Consider the following 25,012-nt stretch of genomic DNA (forward strand, 5'->3'; position numbering starts at 1 on the left):
GGAAACCTCAAGAATAGAGAGAAAAAAAATGTACTTTAGTCTGTTCATATTTCAATGGCTCTGTCTCTGGGATGAGTTGCTTTCCCTATCTTAAGTCCACCAGAGAAGTTGCTTCAATATTTTTCCCTCAGTTGCTATTACTAGCTGTACCTCCACTCTATTTCTCCATACTCCCATTTTTTTCTATTCTCTCTCTCCTTTCATCCTGGCCCTGTCTAAAAGTGTATTGCATCTGAGTACCCTCTCCCTCAATCTTCCCTCTGTTCTATCACCTATTCCCCCCTTCCCTATCCCCCATCCCCCCCTCAACCCATCCCTTTCCTCCCATCCTTCTCCAGGGCAAGACAGATTTCCTCACCCTATTAAGTGTGCATGTCATTTCCTCCCTGAGCCATTTCTGATGAGAATGAAGGCTCACTCCTTCCCCCCTTGCCTTCCCCCCTCCATTCCATTTAAAAATCTTTTTCTTGACTCTTATGTGAAATCTCTCAGATTCCTCTTCATCTCCTTTTCCTTCCTCTCAGTACTTTTCTCCCATTGTTCACTGACTCCATCCCTTTACCATATCATACCATTATATTCCACTCTTTCCTATGTCTTGTCTATATATACTCCTTCTAACAGTTCTTATAAATGAGAAAGTTCATATGAGTTATCAATATCTTCTTCCTGTGCAGGAATACAAACAGTTCAACATCATCAAGTTCCTCATAGTTAGTCCCTCTCTTCCACCTCCCTCTATGGTTCACCAGTGTCCTGTACCTGGAGATCAAACTTTCTGTTCAGTTCTGGTCATCTCGTTAGGAAAGTTTGAAAGTCCCCTGTTTCATTGAAAGTCCATCTTTTCCCCTGAAAGAGGATGTTCAGTTTTGCTGGGTAGTTGATTCTTAGTTGTAAACTAAGATTTTTGCCTTCTGGAATATCATATTCCAATTCCTATGAGCCCTTAATAATGTAAATGCTGCCAGATCCTGTGTAATCCTGACTATGAAGCCTCAGTAGTAGAATTGTCTGTTTCTGGCAGCTTTTAGAATTTTCTCTTTGATTTGGGAGTTTTGGAATTTGGCTATAATATTCCTCGAAGTTTTTCTTTTGGGATCCCTTTCAGGGGGTGACCAGTGAATACTCTCAATTTCTATTTTACCCTCAGGATCTCAGGGCAATTTTGCTGTATTATTTCTTGAGAAATGAAGTCTAGGCTCTTCTCCTGGTCGTGGCTTTCAGACAGTCCAATAATTTTCAAATTATTTCTTCTGGACCTGTTTTTAAGGTCGGTTGTTTTTCCAATGAGATATTTCACATTTTCTTCTAATTTTTGGATTTTTTGGAAGAGTTTTTATTTCTTCCTGCTTTCTTGCAAAGTCATCACCTTCCTTTAATACCATTTTGCATTTGAACAGAGAGCTTTTTTTATCTCCTTTTCCAGCTGTCCAATTCTGCTTTTTAAGGCATTCTTCTCCTTATATGCCTTTTGTTTTGCTTTTTCCATTAGGCCCAAACCGGTTTTTAAGACATTATTTTCTTCAGTATTGTGTGGGATAAAGTTTTGAGATTTCTTCAGTAAAATATTATAGATTGAATTTGGTTAACTATGTGCCCCTCCTCCCTTGACAAAGCAAACTTCTGGGATATTGTTGAAGAGTCAACTGACTTCATCTTATCTGTTGATGTCTGGAGAATCATTCAATTCCTGGGACTAAAGAGATAATCTGGTTTCGGTTTGAATTTTATGTTCTTTTCCCTAGATTAATTTCCTTTGTTTGAATTCTATGCCCCTTTCCCTAGGGTAGTTTTCATGTTTAGATTGTAAGACCACATTCCTCATTAACGAAGGTGGGCCAGTTGGGGGGGGGGGGGGGGACCAAGTTAGGATAAATGTGATTCTTGGGCCTTTTGCTTTTGTCTCAATCTTTCTCTAATTGATTGTGACCCATTTCTTAAGAAATGAATAAAGCGTTCTCTTCATACCTTGAGAGATCTCTGAAATTTATTGAAGTGGCATTTGTCCCACACAGTATTTTTTTGTATTTCTTTCACCAAGCTTTTGATTTGGTTTTCATGATTTTTCTGCATTGCTCTCATTTCTCCTCCCAATTTTTCCTCCACCTCCCTTAATTGCTTTTCAAAGTTTTTTTTTGAGCTCATCCACAATCTGAGCCCATTTTCTATTTCTCTTGGAGGTTTTGGATATGGAAGCTTTGATTTTGTCATCCTCTGAGTATGTGTTTTGATCTTCCATAGGACTAAAGTAATTCTCTATGGTCAGGCCCTTCTTTATCTGTTGTTTACTCATTTCCTCAATCCAAGACTAATTTACAGCATTTACAAGGCTTTGGGGTTGCTTTTTTTGGGGGGTTAACCCCACTGGGACCTTTATTCCTCCAAGGTCTTTTGCTCTCTAGCCAGTGCTTTGATATGTAGATGACCACAAGCACTGAGGTTATAAGGCAGGATCCAGCTATCTTAGTATGAAGCCCAAACTGCAACCTGGGTCTGAGTGTGGGCAAGCAGCAGAGTCCTACCCCAGGGAGAGCAGAGAAATCTCTGCAGACTTACTATCATCTCTGGGGGTGCAGGCTGCTTTCTCCCGATTCTTGCTGCAGGTTCTGCAGCTGGTGTTCCTCACTCCAAGCCCACCCAGGTGCAGCAGCCTTCTCTCACTGCCCCTTCAGGCTGTTGTGGGTGATCTCTGGGCTGGGCTGGGCCACGGCTTTTTTCCAACCCCTGGTCCTGGTGAAACACACCTTTCCTGTGGAACTTTTAAGTTATCATGGGAAAATGTTATCACTCAGTCTTTCAGTAGGTTCTGCTCCTCTAAATTTTGGCTAGAGCCACCCTTTCTTTGTTTTTTGGGGGGTGGGGTAGGGGTCGGAGTTGTCAGCTAATGCTGCCTTCATGCCACCATCTTGGCTCTGCTCCCTCAATATGTTCTTTATCAGAGTACTGAGATCATATTATATTTGTGTGACCATATTTATTTATTTATTTCCAAATTGGGATGATCATTTATAAATGTTTACTTGTTCTATTTGTGATCCATTGCTCCTTATAATTGTGTTTAAGTGTATTTTATTATGTCTCAAATTTTTTGAGTAGGGATTCTAAAACTGGAATCTACAGAGATTTCAAAATGTCCATAAATTGGAATGGGAAAAAAAAACACAACTTAGTTTTCCTTAACTTGTGATAAAATCTAAACTTTGCTTCAATAAACAATTTTAAAAAACTATTAGTCTGAGATCTGGTTTAATCAGTCTGCCAAGGAGCTCATGAACAAAAAAAAAGGTTAAGAAGTCCTATTTTGTAGCCAGTTTTAAAAAAAGACAAAGAAGCATATATAGCCATATTCTATAACTGTTTTGGGTACAATTCTAAAGATGGAAGACCACATACATTACTAGCTAGTTCTGTCTATAATTTTTTCCCCAAGGCAATGGGATTAAGTGACTTGCCCAAGGTCAGATAGCTAGATAATTATTTTTGAGTCTGGATTTCAACTCAGGTCCTTATGGTAACTGGGCCAGTGTGCTAATTCACTGTGCCATCCAGCTGCACTCATTCTATAATTTTGTTTTTTGTTTTGTTTTTTAGGTTTTTGCAAGGCAAATGGGGTTAAGTGGCTTGCCCAAGGCCACACAGCTAGGTAATTATTGTCTGAGACCGGATTTGAACCCAGGTACTCCTGACTCCAAGGCCGGTACTTTATCCACTATGCCACCTAGCCACCCCTCATTCTATAATTTTGACCACTTACCTGAACTTGAACCAAAATGGCTAAATGAGTCTGAAATCTCAATCTTCTAAATTTTTCTATCAAATAAAAGAATAGGATCTAACACAGGCAAGTAATAAACAATGAATTATTTGGCAGATCTAATAATAAATGCTGTCCCCCTGGATAATTATTGGCTCTGTAATTTTTTTAATTTTTGAAAGATTTTATTTATTTTGAATTTTACAGTTTCCCCCCAATCTTGCTTCCCTCCCTTGTACACCCCACAGAAGGCAGTCTGTTAGTCTTTTACATTGTTTCTATGATATGCATTGATCTAAGTTGAATTTGATGAGGAAGAAATCATATCCTTAAGGAAGAAACATAAAGTATGAGATATAGCAGAATTACATAATAAGATAACATTATTTTCCCTTAATTAAAGATAACGGGGGTGGCTAGGTGGCGCAGTGGCTAGAACACTGGCCCTGGAGTCAGGAGCACCTGAGTTCAAATCCTGCCTCAGACACTTAATAATTACCTAGTTGTGTGGCCTTGGGCAAGCCACTTAACCCCATCTGCCTCACAAAAAACTTTAAATAAAAATAAACCTAAATTACAGTCTAAATTAATAGTCTTTGGTCTTTGTTCAAACTCCACAATTCTTTCTCAGGATATAGATAGCATTCTCTGTCACAGATATCCCACAATTGTGCCTGATTGTTGCCCTGTTGGTATGAGCAAGTCCATTAAGGTTGATCATCACTCCCATGTTGCTGTTAGGGTGTACAATGTTGCTCTAGTTCTGATCATCTTCCTCAGCATCAGTTTATGCAAATCTTTCCAGGCTTCCCTGAATTCCATCCCTCCTGGCTTCTAATACTACAAGAGTATTCCATCACATACATATATACCACAGTTCATAAAGCCATTCCCCAATTGAAGGACATTCACTCAATTTCCAATTCTTTGCCACCACAGACAGAGCTGCTATGAATATTTTTGTACAGGTGAAGAAGGGTAGCTCTTTTTGTGGTGGCAAAGAACTGGAAATTGAGAGGATGTCAATTAATTGGGGAATGGCTGAACAAATTATAGTACATGAATGTTATGGAATACTTTGTTCTCTTAAGAAATCATGGAGCTGGCAGATTCCAGAAAAACATGGAAAGTGGAGGCTGAGTAAAGTGAGCAGAACTAGAACCAGGAGAACATTGCATACAACAGCCATATTTTTTTAATGATTTATTAGCAATTCTTAGGAATACAGTGATCAAAGACAACGAAAATGTCAACTACATCCAGAGTCTGAATGCAGACCAAAGAATGTTTTCATTTTTTAAAAATTTGTTTTTATCCCCAACACTTTCCCCCTTTTATTCTAACTAATGTGGAACATGAATAATATGAAAATATGTTTAATATATAATTGTACATGTATTACTTCTGTCAGTTTGCATGCTGTCTTGGAGAGGGAGGAAAATGTGGACCTTAAAATCTTGGGGCGGCTAGGTGGTGCAGTGGATAAAGCATCGGCCCTGGAATCAGGAGTACCTGGTTCAAATCCAGTCTCAGACACTTAATAATTACCTAGCTGTGTGGCCTTGGGAAAGCCACTTAACCCCATTTGCCTGGCAAAAACCTAAAAAAAAAAAATCTCGCAAAATTGAAAGTTGACAATGTATCTTTACATGTTTAAATAGGAAATACAAAAAAATTTCTTCCCTCTTCAAATTTTACCAGTATATAATGAGCTGTATGATATAATAGATAAAGAACTTGTTTTAAAGTCACTAAGACTTGGGATGCCTAACACTTCCTGACTGTGGGACCCTGAAAAAAGTCACTTAACCTCAGGGTGCCTGGCATATCCCTAGGACTATATATAAACAGCAAAGTAGGTGCTGAACTGCATTTAAATAGATAATTTCTTTAGTGAAAGTTTCTTGCACAAATGAAATTATGGACAGAGTCAAAAAATACTAATGTTTGATATCCTACTATAAAAATTTACTCAATAGAATTATGAACTATATGGGATTATAAAGTGGAAAAGAAACTCAGTCTATGTTATCAAAGAACTAAATCTTTAAAAACTAGACTCTACCATCACATATCACTATTTTATTTTTGCTAGTTGCCTCTCTCTCATTTGGTTAAGATAGATCTCCAACCTTTATGATGTGTTTTTTTCTTCTAATTTTTCTAGAATATGATCTTTAATATTAAGGTCATCCTTTTATTTGGAATGTACTGTGGGGCATGGTATAAAATGCTGGTAAAAATCTAATTTCTGACAGACAGCTTTCTAGGTTTACACCAGAGTTTTTCAAATAGTATGAGCACTGGAAGTGCTATCCCCCCCCCCGCTCTACTTATTTTCATAATTTCCTGCAATACTGTAGATCTTTTTTAAATACTGTGAATTTTTTCCAAATGAATGCTATTTTTATCAAATTCTGCACACCATACCTCACCCACCCCATCAGCAATTTGAGTGATAAACTATTAAAAGTGTGAATGGAAGTTAACTGAGGAACAAGATGGTGGTGCCGGCTCCCGGTGTGGGACGCCTGGAGGAGGAGGCACTGTGGCGGAAGGTGCGGCTCAAGGTGCTTAGAGAAAATACTGGATGTAAGAATAAGGAAGATAAGGAGGAAACAAAAAGTAAACATGCCAAAGAAGAGGAAGAAGGAGGTGAGAAACACAGGGAACTCAAATTGCGAAACTATGTTCCTGAGGATGAGGAGCTAAAGAAGAGGAAGGTGCCTCAAGCCAAACCAGCCTCAGTGGAAGAGAAAGTAAAAGACCAGCTGGAAGCAGCAAAGCCTGAACTCAATATTGAGGAAGTGGATTTGGCCAATCTTGCCCCTAGAAAACCAGATGGGGACTTGAAGAGAGATGTGGTCAAGAAATTGGAAAAACTGGAAAAGAGGACACAAAGAGCCATTGCTAAACTAATCCGAGAAAGACTTAGAGGCCAAGAAGATGAGCTGATAACTACAAAGCCAGAAGAGAGTACGGCAACAAAGGCTACCCTCCATCATAGTCCCCAGAATGATCTCCACCATGGTGTTCCTTATAATGTCCACCTAGATGTATCTTAGACCACATTTTAGAGGTGTGGCTAAAGTATATCTGAATACTGCAATCTAAGTGAACAAAAGACTTAAGGATGATATATCAGTGAGAGTATCTCTGCAATTATCATTCTGACAGCAGTTTTTCAAATCAGTTCACATGATAACAAATTCCATTTTTAGTTTACTTTTTCATTTCAGTTTATTAGTTGACATTTTTTAAAAATTTTGAGTTCCAAATTGTTTCCCTCCAACCCCCTTCCACACCCAATGAGAAGGTAAACAATAATATCAATTAGACCTATGACATGTAAAACATTTCCATATTAGCACCTTTTTAAAAAGTAAGAAAAATGAAGAAAGTGAGAAAATTATACTTTGGTTAGGACTCAGTTTCATAGCATTCGGAGTCTTTACTACTAGCAACAAACTTCTGTGATAAAGTATCAGTCAAGCTAATCAATTGCTGGCCCTGGGGCAACCTAATTCTGGACAGGTAGGGGAAGATAGTAAGGCAAGAAACAACATTGTTGTGTATAATATGTATATATATGTATATATTTTATACTTATTCTATTTTTTTTTTTAGAAATAGACCCAAGTTTGTGACTGAGACTGAAATGCTTGTAATGACTTAGTTGTGACTCAGAAAAAGAGGGAGCAATATGACCCCCTTATTCAGCCAATTCTTTACCACATCCCTCTGGCCTATAGTAATATTTCATCTAATTGTGAATGGAAAAGGGTTGGAGTAAACTTGAAATAGGTTACTTCCTTGTCTAAATCAAGGGAATGATAATTGTTAAAAAAAAAAAAAAGCTAGGCCTGGGGGCAGTTAGGTGGCCAGTGAATAGAGCACCGGCCCTGGAGTCAGGAGTACCTGAGTTCAAATCTGGCCTCAGAAACTTAATAATTACCTAGCTGTGTGGGCCTTGGGCAAGTCACTTAACCCCATTGCCTTCCAAAAACCTTAAAAAAAAGAAAAGAAAAAAAATAAACTAGGCAGTAAAGAGGGGAGGACAGTTCAGGTAGGTGTAGGTACTTCTGATTTTGTAAATGCTACTTGTATTCCCCTTATGACATACCTTCTAACTCTTACAACTAACTCTGGGAGTAAAGGCAACAGAATAAACTGTCTCCTAGCCCAAAGGAAAAATCCCAGTGGAAATTCAAGGGAACACCATTCTCAGGGCTTGATAGAAGTATTCCTGTGGGGCGGGGAGAATTGCTCTGTTTTAAGCAGTTCCAGGAAGAGTACAGAGTGGAAGAGGACAAACAGTGGAAACACAACTGGCCTTAAAATAAATTGGATAGGAAGCATAGCTACTGGCTCTGAAGCTGGTGAGCCTTTGCTTTGCATTCTACCCCAAATCTGGCTCAGGTAACTCCATTGGGAAACATCTGAGGAATGATAAATGTTAGTTATTTTAAGTTGTTGAACTGAATCAGAGCAGCTAGCAAACATAACATCAAGAACTGATTTAGTGCTTTCCATTTAGCCATTCACTAAGGGCCCAGCCAGCAGGAGAATCTTCTTTTTTCTGCCTCCATCCAAATGACCTACTTCTTCTCTTCTTGCTTTTTTTGCCTCATACTCAGGATGTAGTAAATCATTATTATCTCTACTAGAAATGTTATGATAGTTTACCTCTCTAGAGCTCCATTCATGTCCCTGAGCTCTGACTCAGGGACCCCATTTCTGCCTCCATTTGATGTGTTGGCACTCAAGGGCAGGGACTTTTTCTTTTATATTTATATCCACAATTTCTGTCACTGAATAGCCACTTAATAAATACTTGTTGATGGATCAAAAGAAAGTGTGAATGAATTCTGGTAGTATTGTCATTTTTATTATATTGGCAAAGCCTAGTCACAAAACTGAATACTCCTTGAGATATTTAGGTTATCAAACATTTTATGTATTTTGTTCAGTTGATTAATATATTTAATTCATTTTGCAGTTGTTCAAAAGGGCCTTGGCTGTCTATTATTAATTCTTGTGTTTTTTATTATATAGAAAACTCATTAATTGTTGAGTATTTTGTAATTTTGTAATCTACAACTCTGAAGTTATTAATTGTCTCAACTAGCCTTTTTTGTTGATTCCCTAGAATTATCCTAGTAAAAGTTACATTACCAGCAAACAGGGATAGTTCTTTACTTATCTTTATGCCTTTAATTTCTTTCTCTATTGTTGCTAGGGTTAGCATTTCCAAAATTATTTCAAATGATACTGAGGAGAATGGGCATCCCTGTTTCACTCTCAAATGTACTGGAAAAAGTCCTTATGTATCCTGAACACACATGAAACTTGTCTTTGGATTTAGACAGATGTTTTTTATTATATTAAAAAAAGTCCTATTGTCAGTACTTTGTAGGTTTTTAGCATGAGTGTTCTACTGTGTCAAAGGATTTTTCTGCATCTAATCAGATCAACTAAAATGACCAATTTTATTCAGCTTTTCAAAGAGTTAGCTTTTGCTTATTCTTTCTCTTTTCTACTTTTGTTTCTGGGTAGCTAAGTGGAACAATGGATAGAGTGCTGGACTCATTTTTCTGAGTTCATATCTGGTCTCAGACACTAGCTGTGTGAACCTGGGAAAGTCATTTAATTCTGTTTGCTTAATTTGTTTCCTGTTTCCTTATTGGGAAAGGGATTTTATGATCCTGAAGGAGTCAGTCTGGTTCCAACAACACACAATGGCTTTTGACACTTGCCTTTCATCAAGATATCCTGAAGCCTTACATGACATGAATGTTGACTGTCTGAATGATGCTGGTACCTCAAAAGGTGTATTTTGATATCATTTTTTAAAAAAAGTAATTATTAAGGTCCGATGTCACATCTGAACTCGGCTCCTCCTGACTCTAAGGATCTGTTGCTCTTATCCAGCAAGCTACCTAGTAACTTGAAATCCTTAACCAATCATAAGATGCTTCCTGTATGGTTTAATCTGCAATTTACCCAGTGATAAAAACCTCACAATCTTCTCAAATAAATTAGGGATCTGGATAGAGCACCATATAGAATAAATTCAAATCTGGCCTCATATCCCTTTATTTGTTTTTTTTTTTTGCAAGACAATGGAGCTAAGTGACTTGCCTAAGGTCACACAGACACTTGCCCAAGTATCTGAGGCTGGATTTGAACTCAGGTACTCCTGACTCCAGGGCCAGTGCTCTATCCTAGCCACCCCATCTCTCATACTCTTGATACTGTGTGACCCTGGGTAAGTCACTTAACGCCTATTGCTTGCTCCCCCCCCCCCCCAAATCCTGATCCTGTTTCTTCATCTGCAGGAGAAGTAAATGGTAAACCATTGCAGTATATTTGTTAAGAAAAAACAAAATGAGGTCACAAAGAATTGAACACAACTGAAATAAATGAAATACAGTGATGAAGAGGAAATTTGAAGTAGAGAGCAAATGATTAAATTTATGCCTTTCTATACTGACCCTGTATATCCTGAGTGTCTTGCACCATCCCATCTCTGGGAAAAGTTCCTGAAAGTTCACCACCCTGAACCAAACACCTTGAGTTGATAAAACTATTTTGAGTATGTAAATCTTGGCAACTAGATAGGACACCTGGCCCTGTAGCCAATCAGGAACAGGAAGATAGAAACTAGAGACCAAAAAGATATTGAGATAACAGACTGTTACCCAAAATGAGCTAATTATCCTTGAGCATCCTGACATAATCCATTAAATTATGCCTGCACAGACTTCCATCCCTTCAAGCACGTACACCATGCCCTATTTCCTTATATAAGCTACAGCATATCATCCTATTAGCTGCTTATACCCTAAGGATCAGTGACATGGAAATAACCTTGTAATTGTTAAATTTCCTTCGATAATACTGAGACTTGAATTTCTTCAGTGAATTCATTCACAACTCAAACCCTAAATTTCAACAATAGTTATTTGTTTTGTTTTTATTTTTAGGTTTTTGCAAGGCAATGGGGTTAAGTGGCTTGCCCAAGGCCGCACAGCTAGGTAATTATTAAGTGTCTGAGGTCACATTTGAACTCAGATACTCCTGACTCCAGGGTCACTGCTCTATCCACTGTGCCACCTAGCCACCCCAACAACAGTTATTTCTAATTAACTTATTTTTAACTTATTATTAATAATCTCCTCCTCTTTGATTATTTTAGGATTCCAAGTTTTTTGAAATAAATGTTCAGTTTATTAATTTTCTCTTTTTCTACATTTGTAAAGATATAATTTTCCTTCTGAGGATTGTTTCAGCTGCATCCTAGAAATCTTGGTATGTCATTTCATTATTATCTAGAACATTATCCACTAAATCACTTTACAACATAAGGTATATGGTAGTTATAAAAAACTATCCTATATTGAGAATATTAGTCAATAATTTTGTTGTGAAACTTTAATAAATATTACAACGTAAGATTTATTTTTGAAGAGTCATTAAGGCAATATACAGAACAATAATGAGGCTTCAGGTTATTTGGTGGGAAAATCTGATAATCCCACAAATAATAAACATGATTCATTATATCAATGAATACACTACTTACTCAGTACTTATTATTTGACAGGACTTATTAGAAGCACTGGGATCAGAAATACACAAATGAAACAATCCTACTCAAAAGGGGCTTGTATTCTAATGGAACAGATAAGTACTTATAAAAATGTAGCCTCAGTAATAAAGGCAATACATTTATTTATATATATTTTATATAAACTAATTTATAAAAACACACACAACATAGTTAACATGTGAAACAAAGGACATTAAACAAAAACAAAGTAATTAAAGGGATTAATAAAGGTTTTGTGTAGAAGGTGTTCAAAGTGTATCTTGTTAAAATAAGAAAGAATGCTGAGGCTGAAAGAAGTAAAGAAAGAACTTCAGGCACAAGTGAAGGCACACAGATGGGAGGACACTGCTGAAGTCATAGGCTCCAGGAGCTGAAGGACTACAAAGTCTCTGACTGACAAAGAACAAGAAGAAAGAGAGAGAGCAGGGTTTAATAGGAATGACGATGTCTTCAGGTTTGGCCATCCCGAGCTTCAGGTGTCTCTGGAACACAGTTTCACATTTCAATGGGCATCTGATAGTGTGGGGCCTCAAGGGGTGCAGCCGCAGTTCTGAGAACTCTTGGTATGGAGATGGTAAACATCCATCAGAGCTAAAGAACTTGTCAATTGATATCAAAAGGCTAACTACAAATTTTTAAATAAAGCAATACAAATCCAAGAATTAACCAAAATTCTATGAATCTATTCATAGTTCATTTCCTCTGTGGTCAATGAGAAGTTGTCAAACTTGCTGTATTTTAGTTTCCTCTACTTAAAGGTTGGGGAAAAGAGTAGATTTAAGGACTGAACTAAAAACTTAAAAACCTGAAAGAAAATAATTCATTATGTATTAAGGTCAAACCAAAATAAATTAGGTTAATAAGCAGGGAGACGTGTACTAGAAAAGAAAGTGAATGCTAAATGATCATATGATATTCAACTTTTACAAATTAAATAGGAAGCCCAAAAGAATTAAAAGCTTCAGAATACCATAACAAATTAGACTTACTGGGTTGTCTGTAGAATCATCAGCCAATTGTAAACCAAAATAATCTCTCTCAGTTAAATCAAGATGTTTGAAGACTATATCCAACAGAACTTGCCCCTGATCGTGTTTCTAGAAAAAAAATGAAAGAAAAAAATTATGCCCTCACAAACACTGAAATTCTGATCTGGACATTCTGTACTTTCTCGTAAAATTAAAGGTTATTTTCATGCTAATTCTATCTATAAAACTGGAAATAAAAATGAATGCTCAAAAGAAATATGACATGATAAACTCCCAAAAATGAAAACACATTTTTGATAATCAAATTTGGACTTATATTTTAAGAGTTAAGCTTTTAGAGAAATAAAATCAAAACTTTTAGAATCATCAGGAAGAGAGAAAAATCCATCAAAAATTTCTGACAAAAGTATGATATTAAAGAAATCAATGAAAATGAACAAAAAATACAAAATGAAAAACCATTTTTCAAAATACATGTTCAAAGGGAATGGCCATTTTCAAAAGTGAAAACTATTATCTAGCAAATAAAAAATAAATTATTGATAATGGAATATGTAAATTATTATAAAAAGTTTCATTTTATACTGAGCAATTGGCACAGATAATGTTCCATAAGGAGGTCAAAGACACAAAGTGATGTCCCAGACAGACCAAAAATATAAATAAATAGTAGAACTATTTTTATAGTAGTAAAAACCTGGAAATGGAAGTAGACTCCTGCTTAGGAAATGGATCTAGACAAACTGAGGTATATTAATATAGTGAAATATTAGATAAACTCTATATAGCCATGAGTCTACTTAAACTGTACGTTTTGATTGGCTGTCTCCTATGCTTAGAATACATTCCTTCACCTCCACTTCCTGGTTTATGTCTTCTTTCAAAATTCCTCCTACATTCTACTTTCTCCCAGAGTTCATTCCCCTTTCTCTTCTAAAGCTTCTACTCGCAGAAATTTTTTCCCTCCAAGATGACTTTGTATTTATGTACCTATGTATATTTGTATGATTGTGTGTTTATAAAGATTTGTGTGTATATAAGTGGGGGTACTTACTGTTGAAAGCTAAAATAATAATAAAGTCTATCAGTAATTTTATAATGTAAACCAAGATTTATATAAGCCAAAAGAAAAAAAAAAACACTGACAGGATAGGATCAGTTCATAGCTTTGAATGCCTGTGACTCTAGCCCAAATAGCACTGTTACAGCACCCAGGTTTCTGGGACCCAAACCCAGTGGTAAACAGAGTAAATTCCAAAATATTAGCCAATCCATACCAGCAAACTATAACTCCTATTCCATTGTCTGATTTTTACAATTACTACCTTGGCTTTGTTTTTTTTTTGGGGGGGGGGGGTGCTATTACACAGGGATCCAAATGTGTCATCTGGTTGCCACCCCAGACTGCCCCAAAGCAAGTAACCCACTTTTATTATTAAATTAATTAATAACTTAATCTGGAGCTCCTAGCCTCTTTCTTCTTTATCATGTTAGACCCCTTGTTTGGAGGGGAGACTTGAGTATTCCCCTGCAGGGGATATCCAGGTAAAATAGTATTTATTACCTATCTCTTTAGAAAAGGAGCTCCTTGGGGCACCTAGATGGCACAGTAGATAGAGCAATGGCCCTGAGTAAAAAGGACCTGAGTTCAAATTTGACCTCATTCTTAATACTTACTTAGTTGTATGACCTTAGGCAAGTCACTTAACTCTATTCCCTTCCAAAAATACAAAACAAACAAAAAAAATGTAGCTCCTTGAGAAGGGTCTATGTTTTTACCCTTTTTTTTTTGTATCCCCATTACTTAGCAAAATGCCTGGCATGTGATAGATGTTTAATAGTTATTTATGTCTCCCTCTCATCAAGTGACCAAACCATTTATCTTGTTCTTTTAAAATTCCTTGACATCCTATATTTCTTTGAAACTTCTCAGGGTTTATATTATAGACTATTTACACTTAACATTTGACTTTCTGTAGCCCTTTATGTGATATTTAACATCAGTCCTTTGAAGATAGGGGTGTTAAATGTCTCATCAATAAAAGAAACTCTAGGAAAATATTAACAAGATGGGCCTTCATTTCTGTGGAAACTTGGGCTTTACAATCCCCAAAGCAATTCAGCATTTTAATCTGGGCTCAGCTCATCCTCCATCTGTACTATTCAATACAGACACAAACTGGACAAACTCAGTAGAATCTCCTTTCAAATATGATGAAACCTAGATAGCAGCTATTCCTTATACACTCCTCCTTTCCTATGAGGGTTTCTTTCAGGAAATTCTGTTATACTTTAGGGGCATGATAGAATTTATGAGCAAGAGCATTTGGGGGACCTCACCACCCTTCTCAACCTATATTCAAAGCTGGATCTTCTCTAATAAACTGGTACCTTGGCTAGTATGCATCTCTCTGTTTTTAGTAAACTCACTAAAGATGGTTATTTCTGTTGACCTTGTTGTAAAAGAGCCAATAAAGTGGCATCAGTAATGCTTTTTTGTGGAAAAAAAAAAGCATATTGACATCTTATATTCTCTATTCTCAGTCAAATAAGAATGTAAAGATGCAGTACCATTGCAGATTTTTCCGTTGATGGAGAAATGACACTCAAAGATTTAGTAAAGACAGCAAAGTATGCACAGAGGTTGGCAGTTGATTTTAGAACACAAAAAAAATCTTCGGAGCTTGCTTAAACTACATAAAATAGCTGTCCAATCTTTAATGATTGGAATGTTAGGTGTACAAATCTACCAATGAAAATTTCAAATAAGGATTCTAGGGCACTACAGAATAATCATGCAATTTTAAATGGGTAGAAGGGGGAGGAGTAAGAATAAGTTTTTATTATAGAATCTACTATATAGCAAGCTACGTTCTAAATGTTTCATAAATATTATTTCACTGATCCTCACAATAATGTTATGAAGTAGGCAATATTATGAGATCCTCCTTTTACAATTGAGGAAACAGGCATGGAAAAAACTTAAATGACATACCAAAAGTAACTCAACTACTGTAATATAGCAATATAACAAGCTCCAAGGATTTTTTTGTTCTGAAAACAAAATCTTGACTAAGTGAAAAGCAACTGTCAATAACTGTGCATATTTTGCTATCTGTGTCACCTAGCTAAATCTGGAATGCTCCAAAAAGTTTTGAAAAACTTATGAAAGGCCTTGTAATCAGTGCCATTCTCATTTCTCCTTTTCACCTGATTTTTCTTAAGTACTGTTAGAAAATGGGCTTATTTGTGAAATATTTTTATTTAGTATCTTAATTTAAAGTTACTATTTATATCCTAAAGTCATAGGTATTTATTTTTATGGTAGATTTTGATAAAGATTGGGAAAAGTTGGCAAATTTTCATCTTAAAATAAAGTTTTATTGAAGCCTTAATAAGAAATCACTTTATTTTTGTCTTTTGTAATTATATCACAACCATTTCTGGGAGAACTCCCAGAAGAAAAAAATCAGAGAAAATAATTAATAGAATGACCATGTGTGACAACATATATACAACATTTTACTGTAATAATTCTCTGGCTTTAGTTTCCTTAACAGGAGGGAGAGTGATGAACTTGTCTTTAAAGTCACTTTTTTAAAAATGTTTTTCAAGGCAAATGGGGTTAAGTGGCTTGCCCAAGGCCACACAGCTAGGTAATTATTAAGTGTGAGGCCAGATTTGAACTCAGGTACTCCTGACTCCAGGGCTGGTGCTCTATCCACTGTGCCACCTGGCTGCTCCTAAAGTAACTTCTAATGAGATTCGTGTAAAATCACACATTATCTCTTCAGTTCAACAGCTTAGTAGGCCATCTATGATTGATATCACGTCAACAAGCATGCAAAAAATGCCAATCATGATGTGCTAGGAATTGTGTCAAGTAAAGGGCATACAAAAAAGGTGTGAGACAATCCTGTTTTCAGGGAGTTCACAATTTAATGAGAAAGATAACATGTAAGCAACAATGCCCAAGTAAGATGCAGATGAGATAAACTGGAGATAATTTCAGAGGAAAGGCACTAAAATTAAGGAGGGCTGGCAAAGGGTTCTTGCAAAAGGCAGGACTTACTGAGAGTTTAAGAACTTACTGTGTATCAGACAATGTGCAAAGTGCTGGAAACAAACAGGAAAAGGAAGCCTTGTCTCCTCCCCAGGGAGCTTACATTCTAATGAAGGCAGACAAGCAAAACAAAGGGATGGGAGCAAGGCAGTGAAGACAAGCGGGGGGGGGGGGGGGGGGGGGGGGGGGCCCTCTTAAGATTATTAGGAAAAGCATTGTGTGGTCACAGTCTAGATCAGGGTTCTTCTTGACCTCTTTTTGGTCATGAACATCATTACCAATCTGGTGAAATCTAAAATTATCTTTTTAAATAATATTTTAAATACATAATATTCAGAGGATTATAAAAGAAACTAGTTATATGAAAATAAAGTTATCAACACATTAAAAAAATCAAAGATTTCTGAAATGTATGCAAGAATCCTTTTAGGAATGCTTCCAGCCAAAATGGTGGAGGGAAGCCAGGAACTGTTTTTTAAGCTCTTCTGGCTTTCCTGCAGAACTGACATGAATCAAGCCATGTAACACATTTTGGTTCGACAGAACCCACAAAAGAACAGAGGGGAACATATCCCAGCAAGGGCTGTTAAGGGGGTGTGTGGGGCAGAGAACAGAGAGGCAGCAGGGTGTACAGGGTGGGAGGACTGAGAGAGATCCAATGGAGCTGCCCAGGACACCCACTTGACCAAAAGAGGATCTAGACAGCCCTAACTACCAGCCCCCTATTCCTGGGGGAGGGTCTGGTTCTCCAGTCTAAACAAATAACAACCCAAGTGTTCACTCCTTTCCCAAGGCCTGGATGTGAGCCCTTACTATACAGAGCCTTTGCCATTTCCAGTCCTGACACCCTAGTCCAGATCTAGCCCCAGACCTGGGAAATGGGTGGCTGATACCCCCCTTCTGGTGTTCCTTACTGGTTGGTCCGCTAAGTAACATCCTGAAGTTCCTAATAACAGCAAGCAAGGCCTCTAGAAACCAGTCCCTCCTAGCAATACAAGACCCTGGGGAAAGCTAATATACCAAAATGAAAAAAAGGCCAGCAAAAAGCAGGGTCTATTGAATGATACTTTGGAGATAAAGATACCGGCTCAGAAAAGGAGGATAGAAAGGATGCTACATGTGAAGCATCAGAGAAGAATAGGAAATGGTCTCCAGCCCAGAAAGACTCCTTAGAAGAAATCAGGAGTTTAAAAATCAAATGGAAAAATTGGGAAAAGAAATGCTAAGAGAAAATTAACACCATGTAAGGGGAAAATGACATCTTACAGGAAAAATAAGACAGAAAAAACAAATCCTTTAAAATTACAAATGGGGAAATGCAAAAAAGAAAATAATTACCTCTAAAACGCAAGTAGACAAATGGAAAAAGATTAATTCCTTTAAAAAATAGAAATGACCAAATGGAAAAAGAGATGCAAAAACTAAATAGAGAAAATTTCTCTCTGAAAAACAGATTGGGGAACAGTGAGACACCAAGAATCTGATCAGGAGAAACAGATCTAGGAGAGAAAATTTAAGAATTAAGACTACCTGAAAATCTCAAAAAGAGAGCTGGGATATTCAGGAAACAGTTAAGGAGAACTGCCCCGATATCCTGGAACCAGAGGACAAAATAGTCATTGAAAGAATCCATCAATCCCCTCCTGAAAGGAAGGGATCTCAAAATGAAAACACCAAGCAATATTGTGGCCAAACTCCAGAATCATCAGATCAAGGAGAAAGGGTAAAGAGGGGAAAACAAACAAACAAAAAAACATTACCTAATAAGACTAAACTAGTTACATCACCACTTGAGAAGATTCTCACAACTCTTGAGAATTAACTCCATTAGAGGGAATATACTTAGGCTGAAGCTATGGACATGACTATGACAGAATGATTTTTAAAAAATGTCACGGGGTGGGGGGGCAGGACTATTAAAGAGACAGGAGAATGAGGGAGATTGAATGCAGTAAATTACATCACATGAAGAACTGCAAAGGACCTACTTCAATAGAGGGGAAGAAGGGAGGAGGTGAGAACCACCCAAATCTTACTCTCATCAGATCTGGCTCAGACAATTAATGTGCTCAGTTAAGTTTAGAAATTTATCTTACCTTTCAAGTATTAGGGGAGGAAAAGATAAAAGGGGAGGAAGGAAAAAAGGGGGAAGGGAGGATAGAAGGGGTAAATATACAAAGGAAGGTGGCATTCAGAAACAAAACACTGGGGAGGAAGGATGAGGTGAAAGAAAAGGAAAAATACAAACAGAGGGAAGATAGCATGGAGGGCAATAAAGACTTCATATTATGACTGTGGATGTGAATGGGATTAACTCTACCATAAAACGAAAGTAGATAGCAGAGAGGATTAAAAACCAGAATCCTACAATATGCTTCTGACAAAAGAACACATCTGAGCTTTTCTGAGGTACTACCTCACACCTCTCAGACTGGCCAATATGACCAGGAAGGATGATGATCATTGTTGGAAGGGTTGTGGGAAATTTGGGACACTATTACACTGTTGGTGGAGCTGTGAACTCATCCAACTTTTCTGAAGAGAAATTTGGAACTATGCCCAAAGGGCAACAAAAATGTGTATACCCTTTGATCTAGCTATACCACTACTGGGTCTATGCCCTGAAGAGATGATGAAAAAGGGTAAAAACATCACTTGTACAAAAATATTCATAGCAACCCTGTTTGTGGTGGCAAAGAATTGGAAATCAAGTAAATGTCCTTCAATTGGGGAATGGCTTGGCAAACTGTGGTATATGTATGTCACAGAACACTATTGTTCTATTAGGAAACAGGAGGGACAGGAATTCAGGGAAGCCTGGAGGGATTTGCATGAACTGATGCTGAGTTAGATGAGCAGAACCAGAAAAACACTGTATACCCTAACAGCAACAACAACATGGGGGTGATGTTCAACCTTGATGTACTGGCTCGTTCCATCAGTGCAACAATCAGGGACAATTTTGGGCTGTCTGCAATGGAGAGTGCCATCTGTATCCAGATAAAGAACTGTGGAGTTTGAACAAAGTTCAAGGACTATCCCCTTTAAGTTAGAAAAAAACCCCAGATATCTTATTGCCTGATCTTGTTATCCCTTATACTTTTTGTTTCTTCCTTAAGGATATGATTTCATTCTCATCACACTCAATTTGGATCAAGGTACAACATGGAAACAAAGTAAAGACTGACAGATTGCTTTCCATGGGGTGGGGGAGTAAGACTGGGGGGAAAATTGTAAAACTCAAATGAAATCTTTAATAAAAAAAGCACATTTGAAGCAGAAAACGTAAGTAGATAGCAGAGTGGATTAAAAACCAGAATCCTACAATATGCTACTTACAAAAAAAAACACATTTGAAGTAGAGAGATATATACAGAATAAAGGTAAAAGGCTGGAGCAGAATATATTATGCTTCAGTTGAAGTGAAAAAAGCAGGGGGTAACAATCGTCATCTCAGACAAAGAAGCTGTAAAAATAGATGTCATTAAAAGAGACAGAGAAGGAAACTATATTATTCTCCCAAAAGGTACTATAGACCATGAAGTAATTTCAATACTAAATATGTATGCACCAAGCGGCATAGCATCCAAATTCTTAGAGAAGAAAATAAATGTGTTAAGGAAGACATGGTGGGGGGCCTCAACCTCCCTCTCTCAGAATTAGATAAATCTAACCCTAAACAAGAAGGAAGGCATGATGCAATAAAAATCACATGCAATAAAAGGCCATAAAGAGAGACCTAAAACTAATTTGAAACTAAATATCCTAATTTTAAAGAATGAGTGGATCAAATAACAAATCATAGAAAGAATTAATTCATGCAAGATAATGACAATAACAGGGTGGCTAGGTGGCGAAGTGGATACAGCACTGGCCCTGGAGTCAGGAGTACCTGAGTTCAAATACAGCATCAGACACAGTAATTACCTAGCTGTGTGGCCTTGGGCAAACCACTTAACCCCATTGCCTTGAAAAAAAAATTCAATAAAAGATAATGACAACAACAAGGCACTATACAAAAACTTAAATCTGGAATATATAGTCAAAGTAGTTATTAGGGAAAATATTAAGTCTCTAAATGCTTACATGAATAAAATACAGTGATCAATGGACTGGAAAGTAACTAAAAATATTAGAGAAAAAAACAAATTAAAAATCCTCAATTAAATACCAAATTTTGAAAATGAAAGGTGAAATTAATAAAATCAAAAGAAATCTATTGAACTAATAAATAAAACCAAGAGTTCGTTTTATGAAAAAAATAGATAAACCATTGGTTAATTTAATTTAAAAAAGGAAGAAAATCAAATTACTAGTCTCAACGATGAAAAAGGTGACTTCACCAAGGAGGATGAAATTAAAGTAATAATATAGGACTGTTTTGCCCAACAGTATACTAATAAATTTGATAATCTAGGTGAAATAGATGAATATTTACAAAAATATAAATTGCCCAGGGTAAAAGAAGAGGAAACTATATAGTAAATAATCCTATCTCAGAAAAAGAAATTGAAGAAGCCATCAAAGAACTCCCTAGGAAAAAATCTCCAGGGCCAGCTGGATTCACAAGTACATTCTACCAAACATTCAAGGAACAATTAGTTCCAATTCTATATAAACTATTTGACAAAAGTCTAGACATCATCTTTCAAGAAATTAACAAAGAAAACTGGGCTGATATTCTAGATCCAGCGGGTAACATAGAAATTGAAAGAACCTATTCAACATCTCCTGAAAAAGATCCCAAAACAAAAACTGCAAGAAATACTACAGGCAAATTTCAGAGTCCCTGGGTCAAGGAGAAACTATTGCAAGCAAGCAGAAAAAAACAATTCAAATATCATGGAGCCATAGTCAGGTTAACAAAAAAAAAAAATCAACAAGGAATCAACTATCCAGGACAACATTGTATAATCCTTTGGGGGCAGGGAGATGAACCTTCAAAGAAACAAGAGGACTTTTTAAGTTATTACTGGTTGAAAAGACCAGAGCTAAATAGAAATTTGACTTTCAAATGCAAGACTCAAGAGAAGCACAAAAAGTTAAATAAGAAAGAGAAATCATTAGGGATTTTAACCGTTTACAACCCTACATGGAAAGATGATGATGCTTGCAAAGTCTAATAACTTGCAATTGGAAGGAATATCCATAGACAGAGGGCACTTGAATATGATGGGAAGATTATCTTAAAGAAAAATAAAATTCAAGGGTGTGTAAAAAGAAATACACCAGGAGAAAGGGAGAGGGAGAAATAAAATGGGGTAAATTATCTAACATAACATAAGAGGCACAAAAGAGCCTTTACTGTGGAGGGAAAGATAGAGGGGTGAGAGGAAGCATGTGAACCTTATTCTCACTGGGAACTGGCTTAAAGAAAGAACAATAGATACAGTTGACTGTATACAGAAATCTTACCATATAGGAAAATAGGGGAGGAAGGGTAGGAATTTATAGAAAGGAGGAGGCACTGGGAGGCAGTAGACAGAAGCAAAAATCTTGTGAGGATTAACAAGGTGAAAGGAGGGGATAAATGGGGAAAATAGAATGGAGGGAAATTTAAATTTAATTAATATAAATTATAATTAATAGTAATCATAACTGAAAAAATTATCTGATAAAGACCTCACCTGTCAAATGTAGAGAAAAAAGAGTCAAATTTAATTGAGTCATTCCCCAATTAATAAATGGAAAAGGATATAAAAAAGGCAGTTTTCATATGAAATAATCAAATCAATCTATAATCATGAAAAAATGCTCTAAATCACAACTGGAGAAATGCAGATTAAAACAACTGTGATGTACTATCCCATAACTATCAGATTAGTTAAAATGAGAGAAATGGAAAATGACAAATGTTGGAGATATGAGAAAAATGAGAAAATAATATAATGCTGCTAGACGTGTAAACAAATCCAACTATTTTGTAGAACAAGTTGGAACTACTCCCCTAGGGCTAGAAAATCGTGTATACCCTTTGAATTAACAATACCACTACTAGATCTTTATCCCAAAGATATAAAAAACAAAAAGAAAAACTATCTATATGTACAAAAATACTTACAGCAGCTCTTATAATGGAGGCAAAGAACTAGAAACTGAGGGGATGCCCATAAACTGGGGAGTGAATGAACAAGAAGAGGTATAAGACTGTGAGAGAATATTGTATTATATGAAATAATCAGCTAAACTACTCTCAGGAAAACCTGGGTTCATATGAACTGATGCAAAGTGAAGTGAGCAAAACAAGGAAAACAGTGTACATAACAGCAATATTATACTATGTTCAACTATGAATAACTTAGCTATTTTCAGAAATACAATAATCTAAGACAAATGTGAAGGAACTGATGCTGGTTAAAATGCTTTTGATCTCCAGGGGAAAGAATCAAAGAAATCTGAAAGCATATTGAAGTATACATTTTTAAACTTTATTTTCCATGGGGGTTTTTGTTTCTTTGTTTACTTTATGGCTTCTGTTTTCTTTTATAACAAGAAAATATATTTTCATAAATAAGTTATTTATTAATGTTAACATTTATTAATTAATCCTCCCTCTCAATGGGGACGGGGAGAAGAGGCAAGTAGACAGAGATTATGAAACAATTAAAAACAATGTTCAAAATTGTTTTTACAAGTAGTTGGGAAAAATAAAATAGAAAATTTAAAAAATCAGGACATGATATTATAGGACTTTTCTATTTACAAAAGAGTAAAAGACAGATTTTTTTTTTTTGCTCAGGAGGTCAGCAGTTCCCACAGTGATAGGAGACTTTGTTTACAGACCAGAAACAATTTTAAATAAACTATCTTTGTTTGTAAATGTAAGAATCACTAAAAATAGGCTAACAGTTGCTCAGTTTGAAAGGTATGATTTCTTCAACTTAAATATACAAATATAAAATAACTGAAAAGTACACTAGTTCCTTCTAACACTTTTGTCAACAATCTGCTTACTTGTTTATACTCATTTGAAGTCATTACCAATTAAAATAAATAAAATAAAAATATTTAAAAATCTCTATCAAATATCTAAACATTTTTTCGGTGAATCATGTGGTAATACCAATAAGTTTTATGACTGAAGAGGACCTTAAACATCTAGTCCAGGAGATCTCCAGCCAGTCTAATTGGAATTACAGTTAAGAGATCTAAATCACCACTGGATAGTTTTCTACTTCAATTCACCACATATTAGGTGTAAGTCACAATTTTAGAATATAAAGAGGAAGAAAGGGAAATTGTTTTTTAGAACTCTACAGTCTACTGGATGCCAGGGCTGGAAATAAAATGGACACAGATAATCAAAACAAGGTAATATGAGGGGTAATATAGAGAATTGAAGTGGGGGAGGGGGAAGACATTCACAGAAAGACTTCACAGAAGAGTTGACACCTGAGATGAGTGTTGATAACTGAAGGAATATAATATTATCATGGGAAATATAAAGGTTTGATCGTGATTTCAAATTCAGTGAAAAGATAGACAGTTTTAATGGAGTGTAAACTGCAAGAAGGGAAGTAATATGAAATATAAGACTAAAAAGCTAAGTTAAAAGTCATAATTCAAAGGGTTTATCAACATGATAGACTAAGTAATTTTATCTTAAAAACAATAGGAAAATACAGAAAAATATTGAACAAGAATGGCAAAGTGAGATCTATACTACTGTAAAATGATTTTGACAGACAATTAATACCTTGCAACAAGAAAACAAAACCTTAGAAAGTACAACTGGACAAATACAAAATGAAAATAAATCTCTCAGATAATCAATTGGACAATTACAAAATGAGAACAATTCTCTCAGATCCTCAAATGAGCAAATGCAAAAAGAAATTAATTCTCTCAAAACCTCAATTGGTCAAATGGAAAGCTCTTTCAAAAGCAGAATTGACCAATTGGAAAAGGAGTTGCAAAAGGTTAATGAAGAAAACTCCTCCCCCCCCCCAAAAAAGAATGGAGTCTACTGAAACAAATGACTCCATGAGACAGCAAGAGTCAGTTAAACAAAATAAAAAAATAGAAAAAATAGAAGCAAATGTAAAATACCTCATCAACAAAACCACTGACCTCGAGAATAGATCGAGGAGGGGCAACCTGAAAATTATAGGACTTCCTGAAAACATTGAGGAAAAAAAGCCTGGACTTAATGTTACAGGATCTAGTGATGGAAAACTGCCCTGATGTCATGGAATTGGAGGGCAAAGTAGTTACTGAAAGGGTACATCGATCCCCACCAGAAAAAGATACTAAAATGAAAACACCAAGGACTGTTGTGACCAAACTCCAGCACTATCAGATAAAAGAGAAAATCCTGCATGCTGCCAGAAAGAAACAGTTTAAATATCAAGGAGCCACAGTAAGGATCACATAGGACCTGGCTGCACCAACATTAAAGGATTGAAGGGCCTGGAACGAGATATTTCAGAGAGCAAGGGAGCTTGGAATGCAGCCAAGAATCTACTTTCCTGCAAAGCTGAGCCTTCTCTTCCAGGGAAAACAAAATGGAAGAAGTTCAAAAATTTCTGATGAAAAGACCAGAGCTAAACAGAAAATTTGGACATCAAACAGGAGGTCCAAGAGACACATGAAAA

General features: G+C 36.3%; 1 protein-coding gene and 1 pseudogene across 5 annotated transcripts in view; one reads left to right on the forward strand and one right to left on the reverse strand.

Moving 5' to 3' along the window:
* Nucleotides 1–25,012, reverse strand: part of PTPN4 (protein tyrosine phosphatase non-receptor type 4) — a 255,843-nt gene that overhangs the window by 150,363 nt on the left and 80,468 nt on the right. Inside the window, exon 2 of one of the 5 annotated variants that reach the window (XM_074214985.1) lies at nt 12,356–12,463. The exons of the other annotated variants lie outside the window; for them this stretch is intronic. Coding sequence (XP_074071086.1) covers nt 12,356–12,463 — 108 coding nt within the window. The remainder of the gene's footprint in view (nt 1–12,355; nt 12,464–25,012) is intronic. 5 annotated transcript variants of the gene reach the window in all.
* Nucleotides 6,256–6,819, forward strand: LOC141508505 (coiled-coil domain-containing protein 12 pseudogene; annotated as a pseudogene).

The sequence above is a fragment of the Macrotis lagotis genome, chromosome 1 (genome assembly GCF_037893015.1).
Source record: "Macrotis lagotis isolate mMagLag1 chromosome 1, bilby.v1.9.chrom.fasta, whole genome shotgun sequence".
Taxonomy (NCBI): Eukaryota; Metazoa; Chordata; class Mammalia; order Peramelemorphia; family Peramelidae; genus Macrotis; species Macrotis lagotis.